Raw genomic sequence first — 20,536 nt, 5'->3', positions numbered from 1 at the left:
GTTAAGACCTACTCTTTTCTCCCCAGCTGGTGCTCTCCACTCCTGGAGCTTTCTGCTTTTCTTCTGTAGGCTGAAGAGTCTGTGTAAAAAAAAAAATACAAACTGACAAATGTAGTCTTCTCTCAGCTCCAACTCAGCTCCATCTTCTATATGGATATGTGCTGAACTGAGTCCTCACAACATAGATTTCACATATTTATCAGAAAAAAATAGCATTCCAGATCGCACATACTAAACACATATTAAAAGAAACCTCAGACACAAAACAGCATCTGGATTCACAACTGGAATAACTAGATTGACTGGCTTGTGTAAGTAGAAATATGATGTAAACCACAGTCAATAGGCCAAATCTTTACCTAAAAATGAACAAAGAGTAATAAGACATTCTTTTGAACAGATAGGAATGCAGCTATATCATCTAGCTTCCTTCAAAGATCTGTAATTCCCATCGTTACAAGCACAAGATCAGAAAACAGCCAAAATTGATTGCAGACCAAGCCATCAGATTTTGTTTAGCTTTTTATAGTCTGGCAATACTTCAAAGGAAACATGCCATTGTCAGTAGGACGAAGAGCAATGATTGACAGTGTTCTTCTTTTTCAGTGTCACACAGAAAGGCTTCCTATAGCTCTGTTTTAATTTTAGCTCAGCAAGTGTTGATGATAAAAAGCATCATCATCTCGACTAAACCTCTCCCTTTAAATTGTCTGTTTGGATCTGATGACTGGAGGACAAAATCAGAGTCCATACATAATGCGTGTGGGAGTATATGTGTCAGGAAAAAGCGTGCAAAGTGTGAATAAAAATGTATCAGCCACTTAGTGCATGCGCCTCTCACAGTCTCCAACATATGCACTCCAGCCATCAACTTTGGACATTTATAAGCCGATCCTGGGATCCTATTCTCTTGTTTAATGACCAGGATCGAATGTCTTCCTCCTTTATAAAAAAAAATGTTTCTTCCTTTAACAGACTGTCTCAATGTGAGGATGGGCTGCTGGAAACACCCATCAATCTTTTTTATATAAATATCTCTGCACACTCCAGCTCTTAGAAGACTGAGAAGGCAAAGGGAAGTAGTTCTGTCAAATTCCAAGGGTAAAATAAATCTAGCTGCAGTAGAAAGTGCCAAACCTCAGAAATCCCTGACTCTAGTAAGGAATGCACAAAGGTCTCACTCTAGTTCATCAACATATTTCTCCCTTTTCTTTTTTCCTTGACGGTGCTGCTCCTATAGTTTGCCTTTGTTTTTCTGATGTTTTCTGTGGGCAGCTCAGCAGTTTTTCCCCCTGTCCTTCTCTTTATGGACACTGAGTCTTTTTCCTTTTACCTGTCACTTCTTAACCCAACCCTCACCTAGAAGTTCTCCTCATATTTATGTCTTCCTCTATTCCTCCATATGTCATCTTTTCTTTCAGAGCTCGAGTGAGTGATGTAGCACTTGAAAAGTTGTATTTGACCAGAGTGAACAGGTGGCAGTTTTTATCACAGGTTGTCATACAGCAAGGTCAGACTCCATCACACTGATGATGACAGACAGATGGTGAGAGTTATGAATTTAAACTGTGTGGTCACAGTAGGCATACCTTGAAGCTTAATGCAGTGAGACAAAGAGCATCAAGTGCTTCAGAGTCAGTGGCGTAACTGTGGGTGCATTAGTAAAAGAAAGGAAAGGACATATTATGTTTTCTAAAAACAGAAATTGCAGGAGAGAATGATACAATCAAAGCCTCTACACAGCCATGTTTAAATTAGCACCCTGTCTTTTAATGCTGTATTTTTTTGTAAAACAAATCATAGTGGGTCTTAGTGTTAGGCAAATACAATTCAATTCAATTTTATTTATGTAGCACATTTTACAATCAACATTGTCTGTAGATGCTTTACAGAAACTGAACCTGAACCTCCAAGCAAGCAGACAGTGTCAAAAAAACCTCCTGTTTAACAGTTGTTACAATTGAAATGCTGAGAAACGATGTATTGTATTTGTTTTTTAGCTGATATGTTGTTCAGGTTAATTATACTAGTACTACATGGAAAAAGACATAGACAGAGGGCCTGATGCCGTTCAGCATGTTGATCTGGACTGAGAGATACCTGTAGAAAGATACAGAGCGAGAGGGAGAGAGAGACCTGTAGAAAGATACAGAAAGAGGAAGGCTGGACACACAGTTAGTGACCTAAAATGCTGGACCATGAATATAAGTCAACCTGATGGGAAGTGAGGGGAGAGGAAGAAGAGGAGAGGAGGTGGGGGAATGGTGGTGGTGTTGAAGAGGTGCGGGAACCGCTCAGTGGCTCATGTTTGTGTCCCCTAGCAGCGCAAGCCTATAGCAGCTTAGCACACTTTGTTTGGAACTTAACTGTGTGTGCCCATCTTTCTTGTTTCTAGGCCTGTGCATTTGTCACGTGCAGAGGAGATGTATCACATAAAAAAAACCAATAGGATGACTGAATGTTATTACTCCTTATCAAATTGTGTAAATGTGGAAGGCGCTACAGCAATGATAAGAATTTTAAAATAAGCCTTAATGAAACATGAGTAACGGGACTGTTTTCAAAATGTAGAATTCAAAATTAGTAGAAAGTAAAAAAGAAGTAGACAGGAAAATAAGTAGTGGAGTCAAGTAGAAATACCCAAAACGTCTTAACTTAACTCTTAGGGTAGCTTCCCTGGTTGATAAAACACCAGTAGTCTGTATGGGACTGCAGCCAGTATAGCTCCCTAGCTTCCATAGGAGTAACTGTAAAATCCCTATACGGAATATGGAAACAGAACATCCTCTGACCATTTGATGGGAATTGTATCTAAAAACTGTAAATAAGCAAACAGTAGCTGTACAGTGCTGTAGCACCTGTTGATTCACAGACATTTTGCTGAACAATGACATGTCATTGCGTGCATGAGAATGTAATTTCCAAAAAAATTAAATAACTAACATAACTGGTTTTTGCTGTCACGGCTGGGCTGTAGTATGGTGACAAGGGACAGATTTAACAAAATGGGAATGAGTAGTAAATATAGATTTTGTGTGTGTATGTGTGAGTTGTGTGTGGGTGGGTGTGCACACACTTGACTGAAGATAAATAAGGACTCGAGTAATTTAAGGATAAAGATCAGTGGGATTAAAAAGCACACATTCTTGAAAAAACACAATCCAAATGAAAAAGACAAACCAGTTTAGCAAAGCTTTGGAGTGTTCTGTTACTAAGTATTCTAATCTGTGTGTGGTTAGTCAGGGGGATTTTCTCTGCCATCTGAATATATATTAGATTTGAGGAGGGCCTATCAACACTAAGAGGGCCTGTGCATGCTCAGAATACTGAGTTCTATCTTAAAGTTTGAGATTATCAGAAGACATGGATCTTTTCATATTGTGGATCAGCACACATGTATGCACACTGATTTACAAACACAAACATAAAACACACCTTCCCAACGTACCTCTAACCATACACACAGTCATCTCTCACTCTAACAAATCTCAAATATCTCAGCCTGCAGCTGCACTCTCTCCATCAGCCATCAGAGTTTACAAGGATTAGGTATGTCAGTGCACTTGCCCCACCCGTCCATACACTTTCTCTCAAATGCACACACACACACACATAGATGCCAAAGCTGTTAAAAGCTGGATTAAGTGTTTCCCTGGGAAGGAGCAGTGTGTCCTGGCTGTGCTGTCAAGGTGCTGTCAGATAGTTCTCCTCCTCTTGCCTGCTTTGCCCTCCACTTGTTGTCATAACTATGGTAACAGAAGTAACTGTGATCCACATATAGAGCAGTCTAATTTGCAGCTGCAGTGGAACTTTGCTAAGTAAGTTTAGCAGGAGAAGACACATACACATATAGTACAGATACATGCATGGTACATCCCTTTTTATCAGCTTATTAATATAATATGATTTCTGTTAGAGACAGAAATTATTTTAAAAAAGGGGTCCAAGATTTTACAATTATGTAAATTCATGGCTTAATTGCAATGATGTATTCATACCAAAATAAACTAAAAATAAACTAAAATTGATGCAGAAATGAAATTTATAGTTATGGTAAATTTAGTTTCATGCTTTGTCTAAGGGCATGTGGTTAGCAGTGCTGAAACAAAGGGGGTCTGTAGCATTTCTCAGCATTGTTGTGACCTCATGACCTGATGAAACCAACAAATCTTATGCAGCTCTTATATGCTGTTGGCAAATTAGGGAAATCGGGAAGCAGGTCAGTGCTGCATTCCTGTGTTAGCAGTCAGGGTGATCAGATGCCCCAGTCAGCTCTACCTTTTGAAAATAGATACATGTGCCAATATGAAAACTATATTATTTTAATATAAAAAAATATGTATTCATTTTATGATTTTTGGATGTTTCAACAGCTGATTGTGTCTCTCAAGTGAATTAAACAGAGACAATTGTTAAGGCCACTGTTGGATCTACTGCATCAGATTCACAGTTATTCCTGACAGAAACAGAGAGTGGCAGCACATTAACTGCTCGACATGCAGGAAGATAGAAAAGGGAAGCATGGAGAAGGAAACAGAGGAGAAGAGGAACTTGAAGCTGCCTCCAAGCGACCTAGACACAGTAAATCATTACCACCATAAACCACAGAGCCAATAAAAAAGCACAGCCTCACCCCTCTATCAGAACCAGAGGGAGAGGAGGGGAGGAGGAGCAAGGGGTATAGAACAGATTCTCCCCATCTGGATTCATTACAGGGGAAAAAAAATAACTTCCCGTGGAAATATACATGAGTATATGTACACACACACACACTCAGATGCATTCTGCAGCCATATAATCACAATCAAGACAGGCTTGAACATTTCAAAGACAAACATGTTTTTTCCTGTGGTCTAATAAAATTAAAAGTCAATGCCTCAATGCTGTGCTGGCCCCGGAGCTGCCTGGCAATTAGAGAGCAGTAAAAAAGGGAAATGAGAAAGAGAGTTAGGAGAGAGAGAGAGAGAGAGAGAGATGCAAAAGGAAGGAGGGGTTGCAGGGTTTGATACAGGGAGAGATGGGCTGAATGACTAGATTGGGACCATGTGAACTCCCTGAGGCAAGGCAATGCATTGGGTGAAGGATTGGCAAAGAAGATTGGTGAAGGCTAAAGCAGCAAACCAAAAGGCATGCGGACAACTGACAGAAGAGAGGAACTAGACGGTTAATGGTTTAGGATATAACAAGACACTGGACTGATACAATAGAAACTGGGAGGACAAACTATTACTTTTGTCAGCTCTGCCAATAACCACTCTTTTTTATCTGAGCTTGCAACTTCATTAACTTTGCTCCAGATAACCTTTCTTGGAAAGACTGATAACCATTTATGGTCATAATGATAACCAGACATGTAAACAACAGAATAATGATCCCCATAATAAATATATCTTGCAGTTTGAATGCAGTGTTTCAAACCAGTGTTGCGCCATCTGCAGCAAACCTCTCCACCATTTTCTTGGCAATTATGCAACATGCCATCACAAAAAAACCTTTTGTGGATAATACAACACATGGTTATGTTTTACTAACAGAACATCTAGACCATTGCAATTAGGCATACAAAACTGCTGCCTAAGGTTTGTCATTAAAAACAGGATAAGGAGTTAGATGAAGATCGTCTTAAAATTTCACACAAGGAAAAAGTGTTCCCTTACGTGGTCGACCATCCCCCCAGATGGAGGAATATGGACACATATTCGTTTTTAAAGACTGAAATATAGGCCTCATGTTACCTTCTTCTGGTGAGAACTGGCAGTGACAGGTCCCACCTTGTCAGAAAATCTAACCTAGACTGTCCTTGTTTTACAGTGAAGGCTGGTTGTACCAGTGACATGTTGATAAAATGAAAGCCATATAAAATATCAGTGTGTGCTTGGGGATTTTGTGTGTGTATCCATCACTTGGTTATGTTACTGTTACACAGCCTTGTTCCACTCCCAACCCCAGGCCACAGCCTATAATGTGGCCCCACCAGGCAGCAAACTGAATTAGGCTAACAGGAACTATAGACAATTGCCAGGATTCAACACTGGGGACTGAACTTCCACTGAACCTCACTATAAAGGAACTGACTCTTTCTGTGTCTTTGCTCTTTCTGTCTGTCTGTGTCTCCTGCCCAGCTCCCTCTCCAGTAACAGTGATCAGAAAGGAGAAGACCTCAAGAAACAGTGTCTCCCTGTCCTGGCAGGAGCCGGAGAGACCCAACGGTATCATCCTCGACTATGAGATCAAATACTACGAAAAGGTTGGTGCAGAGTGTGTTACTCTAAACCCAATATTATAAACTGCACCTCTTAAAGGAATGGTCCAATAATTTTGAGAATGAATAATAATAATAATAAGATTGACACCACTCTCTATTAGTCTAGTAAACCAGCATATGAAGCCATATGGCATGTTAATAATTGAGCATTAGAGCTGCTAGTGGGTGAATTTTGTTATTCTGTGCTGTCTGTAAAAATGGCACACTTCCACTTTGTAGGCCCCTAGAAGATGTTATTTAAAGTCCATTTCTTACTAATTTTATTTATGAGCATCTAAAGCTTTTGTTGAGGAGACTGAATTTCTGTTGACTCCACGCACAAGTTATTAAATTGCAATAATGTAGTCATACAAATTAACACCAGTTAATGCTTTCTATGTGTTTTTGGTAATTCTTCATTTTCTATTCACTGTGCATTAGAAAACTGCATCATGTGCTGGCAGAACTATCAATACAAAGATGGCCATCATGCCAAAATAATTACTTTTATGCTTTTTTTACTTATTCAGTTTTATGCTAAGCTAATTGCTGCTATATTTACCCGATATAAATTATTTCATTATGTCTTTCCTAAGAAAATAAGAAAGGAATTTTCGAGATTTCAAAAGTTTTTCTCCCAAAATCACTCAATGAAGTTAGGGTTTGTTGTTTTTGTTTTATTCTTTGTGGCCATTCTATTTTTTTCCAGTTCAAATACTTTGTACAGCAGCTGTGCTTTGATTCTTTCTTTGTGTGTTCACGCTGTAAAAAATGGACCCCCTTCACATTACTTTTTTTGATATTACTACTGCTAGAAGTACAAGACACAGAAACGTTTTTTTCCTGCTCCTTCATCTTCCTCCCTTCTTCTTGTCTGTCTTTCTTCTGTTCCTTACTCCTCCATGCCTTCTCTTCCTTTTACCTCTCATCTCGTGTTTAAATCTTTCCTTCTATCTCTCATGCTGTCCTCCTCTCCACTCAGCTCCTTAATGGAGACAAGTTTTATGGTAGACAGTAAATGCATCCGTGGGGTCCCTCATTCCTCTGTGAGGGAAATTAGTGCAGAACGAATTACATTGGCTTTCAGCACCAATGCTGTGCTATGGCTGACATTTGATGGTGAAATTAGCCGTGGATGCAAGTTTAATCACTCCGACAGTGTGTGTGTATGTCAGTGTGGGCATGTGTGTGTCCCAGATCAGTTTGCTTGAATGCCAACAGTGGCCCCTAATCTCTTGATTAGTAGGCTGACAGCAGCTCTCTAAACTCTGGTCTCTGCTCAGCCATCCATACCTAAGATGTTAAAACAAGGCCGGAAAACAGTGAAAGGAAAAGTTAATGAGTGATTCTGGGTCTAATGCTCAGCTGTGAGCTACCTGTTGCTCACCCATGCAAAGTGAAAAAAAGACAAGGACACACAAACACACACAGTTTTCTCCTCAGCAGCTACCTAACCAGGGACTTTAAACCCTGGACCCTCTATGCAGAAGACCAAACTATGATGCCCTGGGGGTGACTCCCATTTACAATGCAGGACAGAGGTCTCCTCGTGTGGCAGGCAGAGGGGTGCCGAGGGCACCTTGCATGCCAACATTCAAGGCCATAAGAGGACAAATGTTGGGGCATGAATTCCCCACACCAAGACCACACCATGACTCACTTATGAGACAGAAAGCAGAGAGAGACACATACAAAGACACGCACAGACATAATTGCATATACACATCAACAGGATGGTGAAAGAGAACACAAAAACAGACTGGCTGAGATTAAAAGAGAGAGCTTTTAGCAAGAAAGAGATGTTGAGATTTGTAACATCAGCCAGACTCTTTGCCTGTCTGTGGTTAGCTGTCTGTGTTTACACAAGTTTGAAACAGACATTCATGCAATCCAATAGCAATTTACCAATGACTCCTGCTTTGCTCCTGTCACCGCAAAACTTAAAATTTCATATTTTGCCAACAACCACATAACATCACTCAAAATGGAATCCTCAGTGGACCAATATGTTCTATAGGTCTAGTCACTGGCCAACACAGAAAATTACAGCTATGTTTTGGTTGTGGGGTTTTAAAAATCAAGAAGGAAAGTGAAGTTTTAAACACTGAGATATTTCATTAGTAAAATTTAAATAAACAAGGAGTTTATAGCATGAGGCTGAACATAAATGTTATTTTTCACAAGTCATTTAGTCTTGTTAACGTACCACTAAAAAAATCTTGGGTTGATTATTTGAGACTTAATTTGCACAGCAGTTCCTGCCAACTGATGCACAAAATGGCTCCCAAAGTACTTGTACATGTGAATGTGACAGATCATTTCACATCAGTACCACAGGCAAACAGAAATTATGTAGGTGAAACTAAGCTGGTAGGTAAGCAACAGTAAAATATTCTGTACTTTGTTTTGAAGAATAACATTAATTAATTTAAGTCAAAAATCAACATCGTGGGGAATTAGAAATTTTTAACTTGTACCGTTCAAAAACCGTTTTTTTTTAAATGTTTTTTTCAATGAAGATAGCAAAGTATTCAGACATACAGTCTAGACATTGTTAATGTGGTAAATGACCATTCTAGTTACCATCACTCCTGTGTTCTAATGCTACATTGTGTTGCATACTATGTATACTAATATGTATTAGTCTGTGTTCGGTCTTTATATAAATACTTACAAAAACTGACATTGTCATTTTCATCTTTTGTCTACATTTTTTCAAATGTGTATGTTTTAAAGATCTCAAATAGAGATCTGTTACTTCAAACTGTGCGTATGGCCATGATTAGTAGCTTACATGCAGCCAGGAAACTCCTTATTTTACAAACACCTAACCAGTGTTTTGCATGTGGCATGGCCTGCATGGTTCACACATACCCTATACCACCGTATGCATAGTCCCTAAAGGCTCATATATAAGAAGGTTAGTAGGGTTGCTCACTTCCTATCCTATATATGGGAATGGTTAGGGAAGGTTTGGTGATATTCTTGGGAATTCCCAACCAGAAGGCTTCCCAGAAGAAGAGAGGTGTTTCATCTTCTGCAAAAACCCCAGGCTAACTGTATGATCTCCCTGTTGCTATAGCAGGCCAAAGGGCGCTCTGCAGCTGATAAGGAATTTCCAAGCACTTTGTGCAAATAGAATTTATGGGAATACACTTTCCTGATTGTTTTTACATGTTTTATCATCATAATCTAAAGAGCTGAGAGAGCTTCGAATCCACTTTAATTTAGGCTGTTTATTTAGTCTTAGACAAAAGGAATGCTGGCTGGAACACTATTTACATGACTGCTGCTGTACATCTCCTGTTTTGGGGTCTGCATGCATTTGCATCTATGACTGTATGTGTGTGCAAGATGTAATTTGCTGCAGCTTTGTTTACATTGTCAAAACAGAGAGCAGCACAGAGGCCATATTAAATTCTAACAGTGTTCTGGTGAGACACACAAGTCCACAAGCACACTACTAGCTACACTGCACGCTGCAGCATGCATAAAAAAGGAGGCAGAGAGGTGTGCGAGTATCCTCCTCCGTACACATGTACACAGATGTGTGCTTGTGCCACACCTGGGTTTGATTTTCAGGAGATCACATGCTGTCCTGTGTGTTAGGACAGTGACAAGCTGCAAGAGATTTATAGTTTGGATGAGTTGTTCTAGTTCTGGTATATCCTCACACACACACACACACTCACCAGTTTAAAAAGCTACCCTGATCCACACCATTAGTGGATGTGAGGTTTCTTTAGGTGTCTGTGACATTGCTTAGATCTATAAAGTTAAGAGACTATTTTCTGGCTTTAAATGATTTTTATAAGCTTGGAAGTGTTAAAAAAACATGTAGCTCATTTTCAGAACAGTTGAAGTCATTTGTTATAGGTTGTCATTGCAATTTAAGATCATTGTCCTCTTTGTCCTTAAAGGTCTGTTTCATAGCGTAAAACTGGGTCAGAAATAATGTGAGTGCACTGTGGGGCAATTGAAAATTAATTTTCATTTAAGTCCCATTTGTAGTCACCAGGTAGGTTGCTACTGTGATTTTCTATTTTTATAGACTTCTCTTAATATATTGGTTCTATTTTTATCTCTAAGAATATCTGTTTAAAATCTTAATTTCTCCTGTTTCTTTTCTTCACTCGCCCCCCTGCTCCTTTTTCTTGTCTGGTCTTCTGCCCTCCACATCTGGAAACAATGTGCTGAGTGTAGACCTGCTGTGTAAATCCTCCTGTTGTTTTATCAGTGGAGATCGGTAGGAGAGAAGTCATAAAACATGAAGGGCATAATTCATCTGACTGGGACTAAACCTACCAAACTGTCCAAGATGTTTATGTGTATGCATGTGGGTGCTGGCATGTGTGAAAACGGACATGCACACTGTGCATACAGTCTTCAGCACTGAGCTGGATAAAAGAAGCAGTTGTGTTTTGTTTTTTTTTTATAATGAAGTGAAATGTATTACCCATATTTAATTTTATTTTCATTTTTCTGTCTTCTTCTCCTCGACAGGAGGAGCAGGAGACAAGCTACACCATCCTCCGTGCTCGAGGTTGTAATGTGACGCTGAATGGTCTGAAACCCAACACAGCCTACCTGCTTCAGATCAGAGCTCGCACCGCAGCTGGGTACGGTGCCAGCAGCCCCAGTTTCCAGTTTGAGACCAGTCCTGACTGTAAGTTTCTGTGTGGTAAAAATACAGTTGCTGATTCTTTTTGCTGATTAATCTTACTTACCTTCACATAGTGTATTCCTTTGAATATTATTGCTGATTAAACAAATACCCTAAAAACATATACACATATACAACAAAAACACCTGAACAAGGTTTTGAAACATTATTCATTATTCCGGGTATCAAAATCATGATTTATTCTGATATAGATGCTGGTATTGTCAGAGTAGGACTGAAACATGATTGATGTTTCATTGTTTTGTTGTCAAATGTGCTCATTAACTGATGCTCTGTGTGTGTCTTTCAGCAGCCTTCTCTATCTCCAGTGAGAGCAGCCAAGTTGTACTGATTGCCATTTCTTCTTCTGTGGCCATCATCCTGCTCACCGTGTTGCTCTACGTGCTGATTGGCAGGTCTGTTTACTGCTCAAATAAATGCTTGGATTCTCAGCTGGTCTCCTCCAGTTACAGCAATCAATTTAATATTTCTGCTTATGACTGAATGATATGTTTGATTGAGAATGCTTCCAACTAATTCTTCACTGTAACACAGTAAATGCTGTGTGTGTATAGCTGAAGTTGGCAGTTGGTTGTGTTCAGTGAGAGTATCTATCTCTCTTGTCTTAAAAGAGCAGCACGTAGCTCTTGCTAACCTTAGTGGGCAAAGTTTTACAGAGGAATGTGACACTGCTTCTGATTGTTCTCTTTTTGGACTCACAGGTTTTGTTGCCGCAGCAAATCCAAACATCCTGATGAGAAAAGACTGCAGTTTGGAAACGGTCACTGTAAGTACGGAACCTGGTTTGATCTGTAATTGCTGCATATTACTCGTGATGATCAGGGTACTTACGCCAGTTTAAATAGGACGATGATCAAAATGACACCAAGGAAGTCTGTTTTAGCTAGGTATGAAAGGTGCTGAAAACTACCTCTTTCCACTTCCGTAAAGAAACAGATCTTTACACATTTCATAGTTAATTCAGTTCATATTTAGTTTTTTCTAATTGTTTTCTATTAATTTGAGTTTTCCATGTAAATGTGGGGCAGTCAATTAATAAATAATAAATATTTAAATTGTATAGGTAATGACAGTGCTGAAAACTACATAGATTAAATTACTTAGAAGAAAAGAAAAAAAAGAAAATGTTAAAAAAGTTTTTTATTTTATGTTTTTTTTTGTTTCACTCGTTGCTCTTTGTACTAAGTATGTTCTCAAATGTGTTATTTATTAGGAATATATAATACCTTTAACCCTGACCCAGCTATCAGCCACAGAATTCCCCAGGCACTGAGCAGCATCTGCCCACTGATTCATGAATGGTAAGGACGGGTCAGATGAAGAGCATAAATTTTACCATGCAGGGACTACTAAAACACAGCTGGATAGTAGGAGGGCATCAAGTTTTTTTTGTTTTTTTTAGGTCTTAAAAGTATCCCCACATGCTTAATAAATCAATGCCTATGTTTAAGTCAATGTAAGAGCTAGAAAGAGTAACTATCACAGTTCAACACAACTATGTGGGGAAACACAAAGACTGTTTCATTCACAAATTCACAGATTAAGAGAGACATAACAAAGTGCTTTTGCATTGCAAATCAGCTGTGTGGACCTGGCCTTTATTTTCTTGACTGAGTTAAGGCAGCAAATGTAAGCAGATGTTATTCTAATGCATGATTTACTGTATCAACTGACCACCGCTGAAACCCCACCCTGACCTCGTCCTCAAAGGAAATTCTTCAAAACTTAATTATTGAGACACTCAGGACAACAGTATATCATGTTCAAAGCTGTGGCTGCATCGTGCAGTGTAAAGTTGTTATATATCATACACACACAGTTTAAAATCCCATTTTCAAATGGCTTAATTGACACAGGTTTTTTTGTTGCTGTAGTGCGGCTGCCAGGAATCAGGACCTATGTGGATCCCCACACATATGAAGACCCAAGCCAGGCTGTGCATGAGTTTGCAAAGGAGCTGGATGCCTCCTGTATTGCCATCGATAAAGTGGTGGGAGCAGGTGAGAACAGAAAAAAACTGAAAATAAATCAGTGCAGAAGAAGGGATCACTACAAAATGGAAAGTAGATTAGGGAAAATAGACCTCTATTTCATCCTTTAACTTTCTTACTATTTCCCGCCCTGTTTAAATGGCAAAGACACAGCAAGTGCACAACCACTCAAAGAAAAAAAAATGAAGTGCAAGTAGAGCACCTATATATCTACATTTTCTTAGCAGCAGGTCAATTATCTGTGCGTCACGTACTGCACAGCTGGGACTGAGAGAGCATTTAATGCCCCAGCTTGATGCTCCTTCTTTCCAGGCCTCCGCTATGATGGAGGTAACGCTGGTGAAATGATAGAACTTCCAACCGGTTCAGGTCTCCTCTCCTGTCTCCCCTGCCTCCACTCCTTTCCTCTCCCCCTCCCCCTCCTCTCCTCTCCTCCCTGATAACTCCAGCAGGAGTGCAGACGGGAAGGTAATGCATTATGATTCATGTCAAGTGCAGTCAGAATAGATGGAGACTAAAGCACACAGCACATAACAGCAGACTCGTCTCCTCAGTCCCACCAGCCCTTCACACTATAAAACTGTCAGGACAGCATGAGACTCTAATCCCTGACTCTACATTGCACTCTATAAGAACAAGGCAGGTTTAAAACATGTTATGAGTTAAGGGTTACAGTGATACATTCTTTTCTATTACAGTTTTTTCTTTTAGAATATGGACATGGAATTCCAGAAACAGTGAAGGAAAATGAGGAGGGACTCTGGCTTGCTCTTGTTAATCTATTTTAACTGAAGAAAATATGAAGTGAACACCAGAGGTGAACACTAAAGCTTAAGCCATGATGTAAACATATTTGTCTGTCAGATTTAATGCAACATACCACCCATCTGTGTGATTTTTATGAAGCCGCATAAGCACTTTGTGCAGTATACAACATACCTCGTCTTTCTCCATCCCTGTGTCTACCCCCATCTGTCTTCATTAAACATGTTAACAGGACTTTGATCTTCTTGCCAATCAGTGATTGCGTGTTAAAAGACATGAAACACATGCTCCGCTCTGCTTACATGGGTCAGACTTTAACTTCAAAGTGGGATACCTAGATCTACTCAGAAGAGGAGTGAGTATCCCTAATCAAGCCTTATTAGACTAGGATCTTCTTTCTCCAAGTGACCACATAAAAAGTTGCTTTGGCCTGGCTTGTCTGTCCACTGCTGGGGTCCAGAAGACCAGAGCAGAGCAAGAAAGACCAGGCATGCTTTTTTTGTATTTAGACAGGTTGTAATTATTGTGGCTTAAGTTCTTCCAGACCCAGTTGCTTCAAGTCCAGAGTTTGACCCATGCTCTCTGAACCAGATCTGCTGTGGGATACGATTGTGCTAGATGAAGAGAGAGAGAGAGAGAGAGAGATCTGCACGGCTTAGCTGTGACATCACCTCACATGAACAGACTCAATATGAATACATTATGGAGTAACATACACTCACATGCTAGCTATATAAACGGCTCTCATCTTTTATGGTTGGGCCAAAAGGCTTTCACAAGGCCTGCCTTTAAAGTGGTCAGCCGACTTACCCTACAAAGCATGCGCAATCATGTTCAGAAGTTAAAACCCCCTCTTTAAATTTTGTTTTTTATGTTATGAAATGCAAAACTAAATCATCAGATAGTTTTAGCCCATGCCATCTTACAACATTGCTTCATCTCACTGAGTGTTCACTGATGCACAGTAATGGGTTGAGGTCTGGACTTTGACTAGTCCATTCTAAAACCTTGATTCTTTTATTTTTTTTAGCTATTTTGATATAGATTTGCTGCTGTGCTTTAATTTACCTAATATGAGTCCCAATTTCAACCGAGCTCTCACTGTCAGACAGATGTCTTCTCATTTGTCTCTAGAACACTCTGGTATACAGAGGATTTCATTGTCTGTAAAGCAAGTTAAAACTATCAGTCCTCCACCACCGTGCTTGACAGTGTGTATGAGGTGTTTCTGCTGAACTGCTATGTTCGGTTTTCAGCAGACATGGTGGTGATCATTAAGACCAAACAACTCCTCTTTGGTCTCATCTGTCCACAGGACATTGTTCCACAAGTGTTCTTTGTTCAGATGCAATTTAGTGAACCTCAAGGGTTTTATAAGTCTTTCTAGATCAATGTGCAGCAACAGTAGCTTCTCTAACACCATTGTCTTTCTCTCTTGCCTTTGTGTTAACACACACCTGAATGTTCCAGAGAAGCAAACTGTCAAAACGTCTGTGTCTATAGAGGTCTGTACACCTGCTGATGATCAGTTCATCAAGGACTGATCATCAGCAGCACCTGCTGCAGCTCACCTAATTAAATCCTATAAAGAAAAAAGTGAATGTATTACTGCTGTTCATCAGAGATTATATTTGCCCAATAATTAGACATACTAGGGTCTGATGATGTTTTATTACATTTATACACAAAAAACATTTAAAGAGGTAGTGCTTACTTTGCACATGACTGTAGTACCTTAATGCACATACTGTATGCACATATGTAGGGAATGGGGTAAACACATGCATCCCCTCACCATCGGTTCAGTCATGCCTCATTTAAAGCAGTGGAGAATGTGGTTTCACCGATGCTCCAGAGTCCACAAATGTATTTCATGATTAGTAAAAGTGATGTCATGACAGAAAAATGATTTGTGCCAAGCATCTGCAAAAGCTATACATCATCACACCTCAAACCACAGCTGAACCCAAGAACTGTGTAGTACTTTTCTTCATGCTATAGATGTGTGCAGGTCAAACTGAGTACTTACAACCACGCAGGCTAGTTCAGACGTTTTTGGTTGGCTCTTTAGCCATACAACAATGCCGTGTTGTACAATAGGAAAAGAGATGAGGTGTGAATTGTCCCTTTCCTTTCATTGTCTTATCTTTAGGTGAATTTGGAGAGGTGTGCAGTGGTCGTCTGAAGCTGCCAAGCAAGAAGGAGATCTGTGTGGCTATCAAGACTCTCAAAGGAGGGTACACAGACAAACAGAGACGAGACTTCCTTGCTGAGGCATCAATCATGGGACAGTTTGACCACCCCAACATCATCAGGCTGGAAGGGGTGGTGACTCGCAGTAAGTGTACTCATGAGTCTTAAAGGCCTTTTAAAATGCAAACAACATTTTGTTCAAATAATATCTTCTCTTTCCAGTAAGTCCTGATTTTACATATAGTCATTACTATTATGTCTGTTAGGGTGGCAGTTACATGATGTGTAACAGAACAGAACATTTGCATTCACCTTCCATCACAGATACTGCCTCTATGGGGTCTTTTTACCGATTCCGGATTTGCAATTGTCTTTGACAAATGGCTCTAAAGTGGCTGACACTTCTGTGAAAGACTGAAAGAGTTTTATTGAGTTGCTGTGGTGTAAATCTCTGCAGATCAATGTGCTCTGATCAAAGCCTGTGTCCAAAGCGAGCATAAATCCATAAATCCATATCTCTGACTTGCTCCCCTCTGGGGCTCTTTATAAGACTATCATTAGCACACAGAAGGCCTCTTTTAAAAGGGAATGAGTGCAGAAAAAGGGAAATAATGAGTCTGAACTTTGTCGTTGAGAAACGGGCCTGGCCTCTATCTCCCTGCGGCACTTGGCTTGTTAAGTGTTTCTGCCAGTGTGGTTATTCTAAAAGAGTAGAATAAAATATCAGGAGAACTTTCCTCACATTATTGTCCTTAATTTTTGGTCCTTATTTTTGTCTCCTCTTTTCTGCATTTTAACTTTTTGCATGAACATGAAAGTTCCTTAATGACTCCTTTTAACTTATGTCCTTTTAAATTGCTTGCATGACTATGACTAATCAAAAACAGTATTGCCTGGTGCCAAATCATCATGTAATACGCAAACATTTTAGTCTGGCAGGAATAAGGACTAACTTTATATTGCTTTTTGAGAGAAGTAATTAGCATTGCAGGATTTTTTTTCCATCCATTGTCTTAGCTCATTTTATGGTTGGGGGCAGGATATCTGAAACCTATTCCAGCTTTCAATAGGAGTTTCCTTCATTAAAATTTGAAATCAAGTTTTGGCACATAAACTGAAAAAAAGCTTGAACAACCTAACTGCTCTGTTCTTGGATGCCTTCATTCAGCCTTGAACACAGCACATCCTGAAAGTGATAGGCCCTGTGTGTGTCTGTGTGTGTGAGAGAGATTTCTCATCACCAGGAGATTGTTTGCCTAATACATCTTAAACCACTCTTCCTATTAATGTCCAGCCGGTGAGAAATGCTGCAATAACACTGCACTGTGGTTTCATTTACTGCTCTGAGACTAATAGGGGAAGCCCAATATGCAGTGCTGTACATGCAGTGCATGTGTGTCTACATGACATTTGGAGGAATGCCCTGAACACGTGCCTAAGTTGGAGCAGCATAAGGGCAGGGCATAGTTTTAGGAGGTCCATTTGATATGCTGCCACACACACCTAAATCACACACGCACACACTGCTGCAGGGTGATTTATTAAGCTGCTCCTGTTAATTCTTAATAATCCTGAGACTTTCACACCCCATTTACCTTGCTGCTGCTTTTGGCTGATCCACAGGCTTCATATTTGCACACACACACACACACAAATGCACTGTTCTGTCCACACACTTGGCCCCCTTTGTTCTCCCTTGAGAGAACAAAGAGGGCTTGGGGCCTTTATCTTTGCTGCCAATGTTAAAAGAAAGAGGGAAGAGAAGAGGGCGGTGGACAGGAGGGAGGACTGGGTGTGTGCGTTCCCGTCTGCGACTATTAAAACCATTCGGCGGTAAACGGAACAATCCATCACAACCTTTTAGGGATTGAGTGTGGGAAGGTGTTTAACTGGATCTGTGTGTTTAAATGATGTGAACAGTTTTGTGTTGCAGTTAAATTTTTAACAGAATAAAAATGACAGTGTTTGTCATACTGAAATCATTTTTGAATCAAAATATGTATGTACATGTGGACTCATTTTAATTGGTTGCTAGATATGCAGCAAATGAATTAAATCAGACTCACCTCCACATTTTAAAGAGAAATTCACATCAGATCTGTTTCAGGTCAGTCTTGATTTAATTAAAATAATTGACTTAGCTAACTTCCATCATCAATAATGGAAAGTTCTCTTGAGGTTCATAGATTTTTGTTTTATTTTAACAACCTATTCCGTCACCCTCTCTACTCAGCTGGTGACTCAGTTCATATAGAAGCGACCCTGGCTTACCAGAGGGGTTCATATTATTACATAGAAAGAAGAGTGGTAGCAAAGTCAGAGGGAAGGACGGGTGATAGATAAAAGTTGGGTCAGGAATGAAAGCGGGCAGAGGAAGGAAAGAAGCGGGCACATTACTCAGAATAATAAAAAAGGAGTAGAAGCTGAAGCTGACAGAACAAAACCATCTGGGACACAAACACTGACACCAAAGCTGTTCATTTAACAATGGCTGATTTAAGGGTTTTTTAAGAGTATTTTTCTTTCCCTGCAATAAACCTTGTTCTGCCTGCACTCTGATCAGGTACAGATGATAGCAGGCAGCATAGATTTTACAGCCAGATCTTCCACATAAATAAAGATGTCACACTTTGACAGTTGACCTGCTGGGACCCTAAAACTATGACTAGGATCATTTTATTCTGCTCAGTGTATGTGTGTGCAGCAAGTTCAACCTATCAGGGACTGTGTATGTTTTAGTCAACCTACACCTTCGTCCTATTGACTCTCTATGACTTTACCTATATCGGGAAATAAATCTAAATTCAATACTGAAGCGGAACACTTTGTGTTTGTTTTGTAATTATGTATGTTGTGCATCACATGCACTATTTGTGTAATATAGCTAATATGATTGACCACAGATTGATTTGCTCTTGTTGCAGGTAAGCCTGTCATGATTGTGATAGAATACATGGAGAATGGATCACTTGACAGCTTCTTAAGAGTAAGTAATGAAGCACACTTGTGTATAAAAAGCCAATGTAGTTTAGTGAACATGAACTGAAGCTACAGAAACACACAAGGGAACATTTGTCATTTTTTATTTGTTAAATGCTTATCAGCATTGTTTCTACAAGTGTTGTGAGTATTATCTGAACAACACATCCCCATGCATAAATAATATTAACAAGACAATGGATGTATTTATCCTGGATAATCACTTTTTTGTTGTTGTTGTTATGTTTTCTTTTTATTTGGAGTTTAAGCATTGAAACCTATGGTTAGGTTTTAGTGTTAAAAACAGGGTTTACGGTTAGATGGTCTACCATGGTAACCTGCCTCCTACAACACTTTACTGCTAGGTTTGTTCACTTATTGAAGGTAAAAAGTTTTAGTTTTCAACAAGCTGTACCTGAGAATGGCAGATTTTAGCAGTTCTGATCATTTTTTAGCTGTTCTCTCCAAACAGCTTGCTGCCCTTCCAGCCAGGCGTGAATTTGATTCTTGCCATGCCTCTGTCTCTTAAAGAGGGATTGACCTGCCTCACTGAAATTAGCTAAAGCACAGCAGCCAAGCCACAACACTGGCTCGAAAGATACTGTACTGCTTTAGCCCTTTTCCATGTGTGCCTGCTCTGCATCCAGGCCCATCCATGGGCGGTTGGCTGTTGTTTCCTGACGTTTTCCCAGAGCCCTGCACTTCATCACTGTGAATGTGTACAAATATACACACACGCACCCATATGCATACTATTTTTTTTAGCTTTTTGCTTTGTAGCTTATGTCAGTGTCCCGAAGCTGCAAAGCTTTGAAGTGACTAAACCAGGTGGTCTGGCTGCTAATGGCTCCAGACGAAAGGAGGGAGGTGAGGTGGGCCTGGTTGGTTTTCAAAGGAAAACATACTCATCTTACACTCATCTTGCAAATGATGTGGTCTTTGACAAACACAGAGTAGACCAGTGCGTGTTAAGGGCACATAAAGCAGTCTTCCTCACATGCAGAAGCTCGAACAAAAACTACCATGCACAGACAGACACAACAGATCACATAGGTTTGCCTGTGTAAATCTGTGCAAACTGGCATGCTTCCAATGCACACAAAAATGTTTATATCTAATCCACCTTCTGTTTGAATCAAATCACTTTTGCAAACATTTTGCTATAAAAGTCCAGTGAATAATCCATATCGGATCTTCAGGATTTCCAGTATGTTTTCTCAACCATTTGATACAGTGCCATGAAAAAAAAATAGTCTTTCGATGCAGGGACTAAAAGTGGAATTTCTACACATATTCATTGAACCAACACACAAATCAGGTCAGTCAACTCAAGATAAAGAGCTTCACACATTATTTCATCACCTTTTTTCATTATCAGGTACATATAAATTGTATCGTAGGCAGTGAAAGTGGATGACTAACGGCAGTGATAATGTAAAAAGATAAATCCTGTTTTGTATTGCTTTGATCCCAATTTCCATACATTACTGTGTCTCTTGCTTTGGGATTTCACAGTTGAGCTGAAGATGAGGTGCATAATGTCAAAGGTTGTTTTTAAAGGTTAATGAAAATGCTGTGGATACTAATGTAGAAAGATTTCATTTCATGCAAATATCCAAAAAAGGTCAGACTTCCCTTGTGCCTATATAAAGTACATTAAAAGTGTTCAATTGAGTCTCC

The 20,536-nt window shown here is 39.7% G+C and overlaps 1 protein-coding gene across 6 annotated transcripts in view; it reads left to right on the top strand.

Moving 5' to 3' along the window:
* The window catches only part of epha3 (eph receptor A3), an 80,388-nt gene that overhangs the window by 44,733 nt on the left and 15,119 nt on the right, over nt 1–20,536 (top strand). For 4 of the 6 annotated variants that reach the window (XR_003672484.1, XM_028433814.1, XM_028433818.1 and 1 more), the window contains exons 6-12: nt 6,123–6,247; nt 10,748–10,910; nt 11,218–11,323; nt 11,630–11,694; nt 12,803–12,928; nt 15,837–16,022; nt 18,802–18,863. Coding sequence is in view for 4 of the 6 variants with exons in the window: in XM_028433814.1 (XP_028289615.1) it covers nt 6,123–6,247; nt 10,748–10,910; nt 11,218–11,323; nt 11,630–11,694; nt 12,803–12,928; nt 15,837–16,022; nt 18,802–18,863 (833 nt within the window). In the remaining 2 variants the exon portion in view is untranslated. Of the gene's footprint in view, nt 1–6,122; nt 6,248–10,747; nt 10,911–11,217; nt 11,324–11,629; nt 11,695–12,141; nt 12,230–12,802; nt 12,929–15,836; nt 16,023–18,801; nt 18,864–20,536 lie in introns of those variants that run through there. The other 2 variants (XM_028433815.1, XR_003672485.1) reach the window with 2 other exon arrangements.

The sequence above is a fragment of the Parambassis ranga genome, chromosome 21 (assembly GCF_900634625.1).
Source record: "Parambassis ranga chromosome 21, fParRan2.1, whole genome shotgun sequence".
Taxonomy (NCBI): domain Eukaryota; kingdom Metazoa; phylum Chordata; class Actinopteri; family Ambassidae; genus Parambassis; species Parambassis ranga.
Note: the sequence above shows the minus strand (reverse complement) of the source record. Positions and strands in the feature narration are given on the sequence as shown.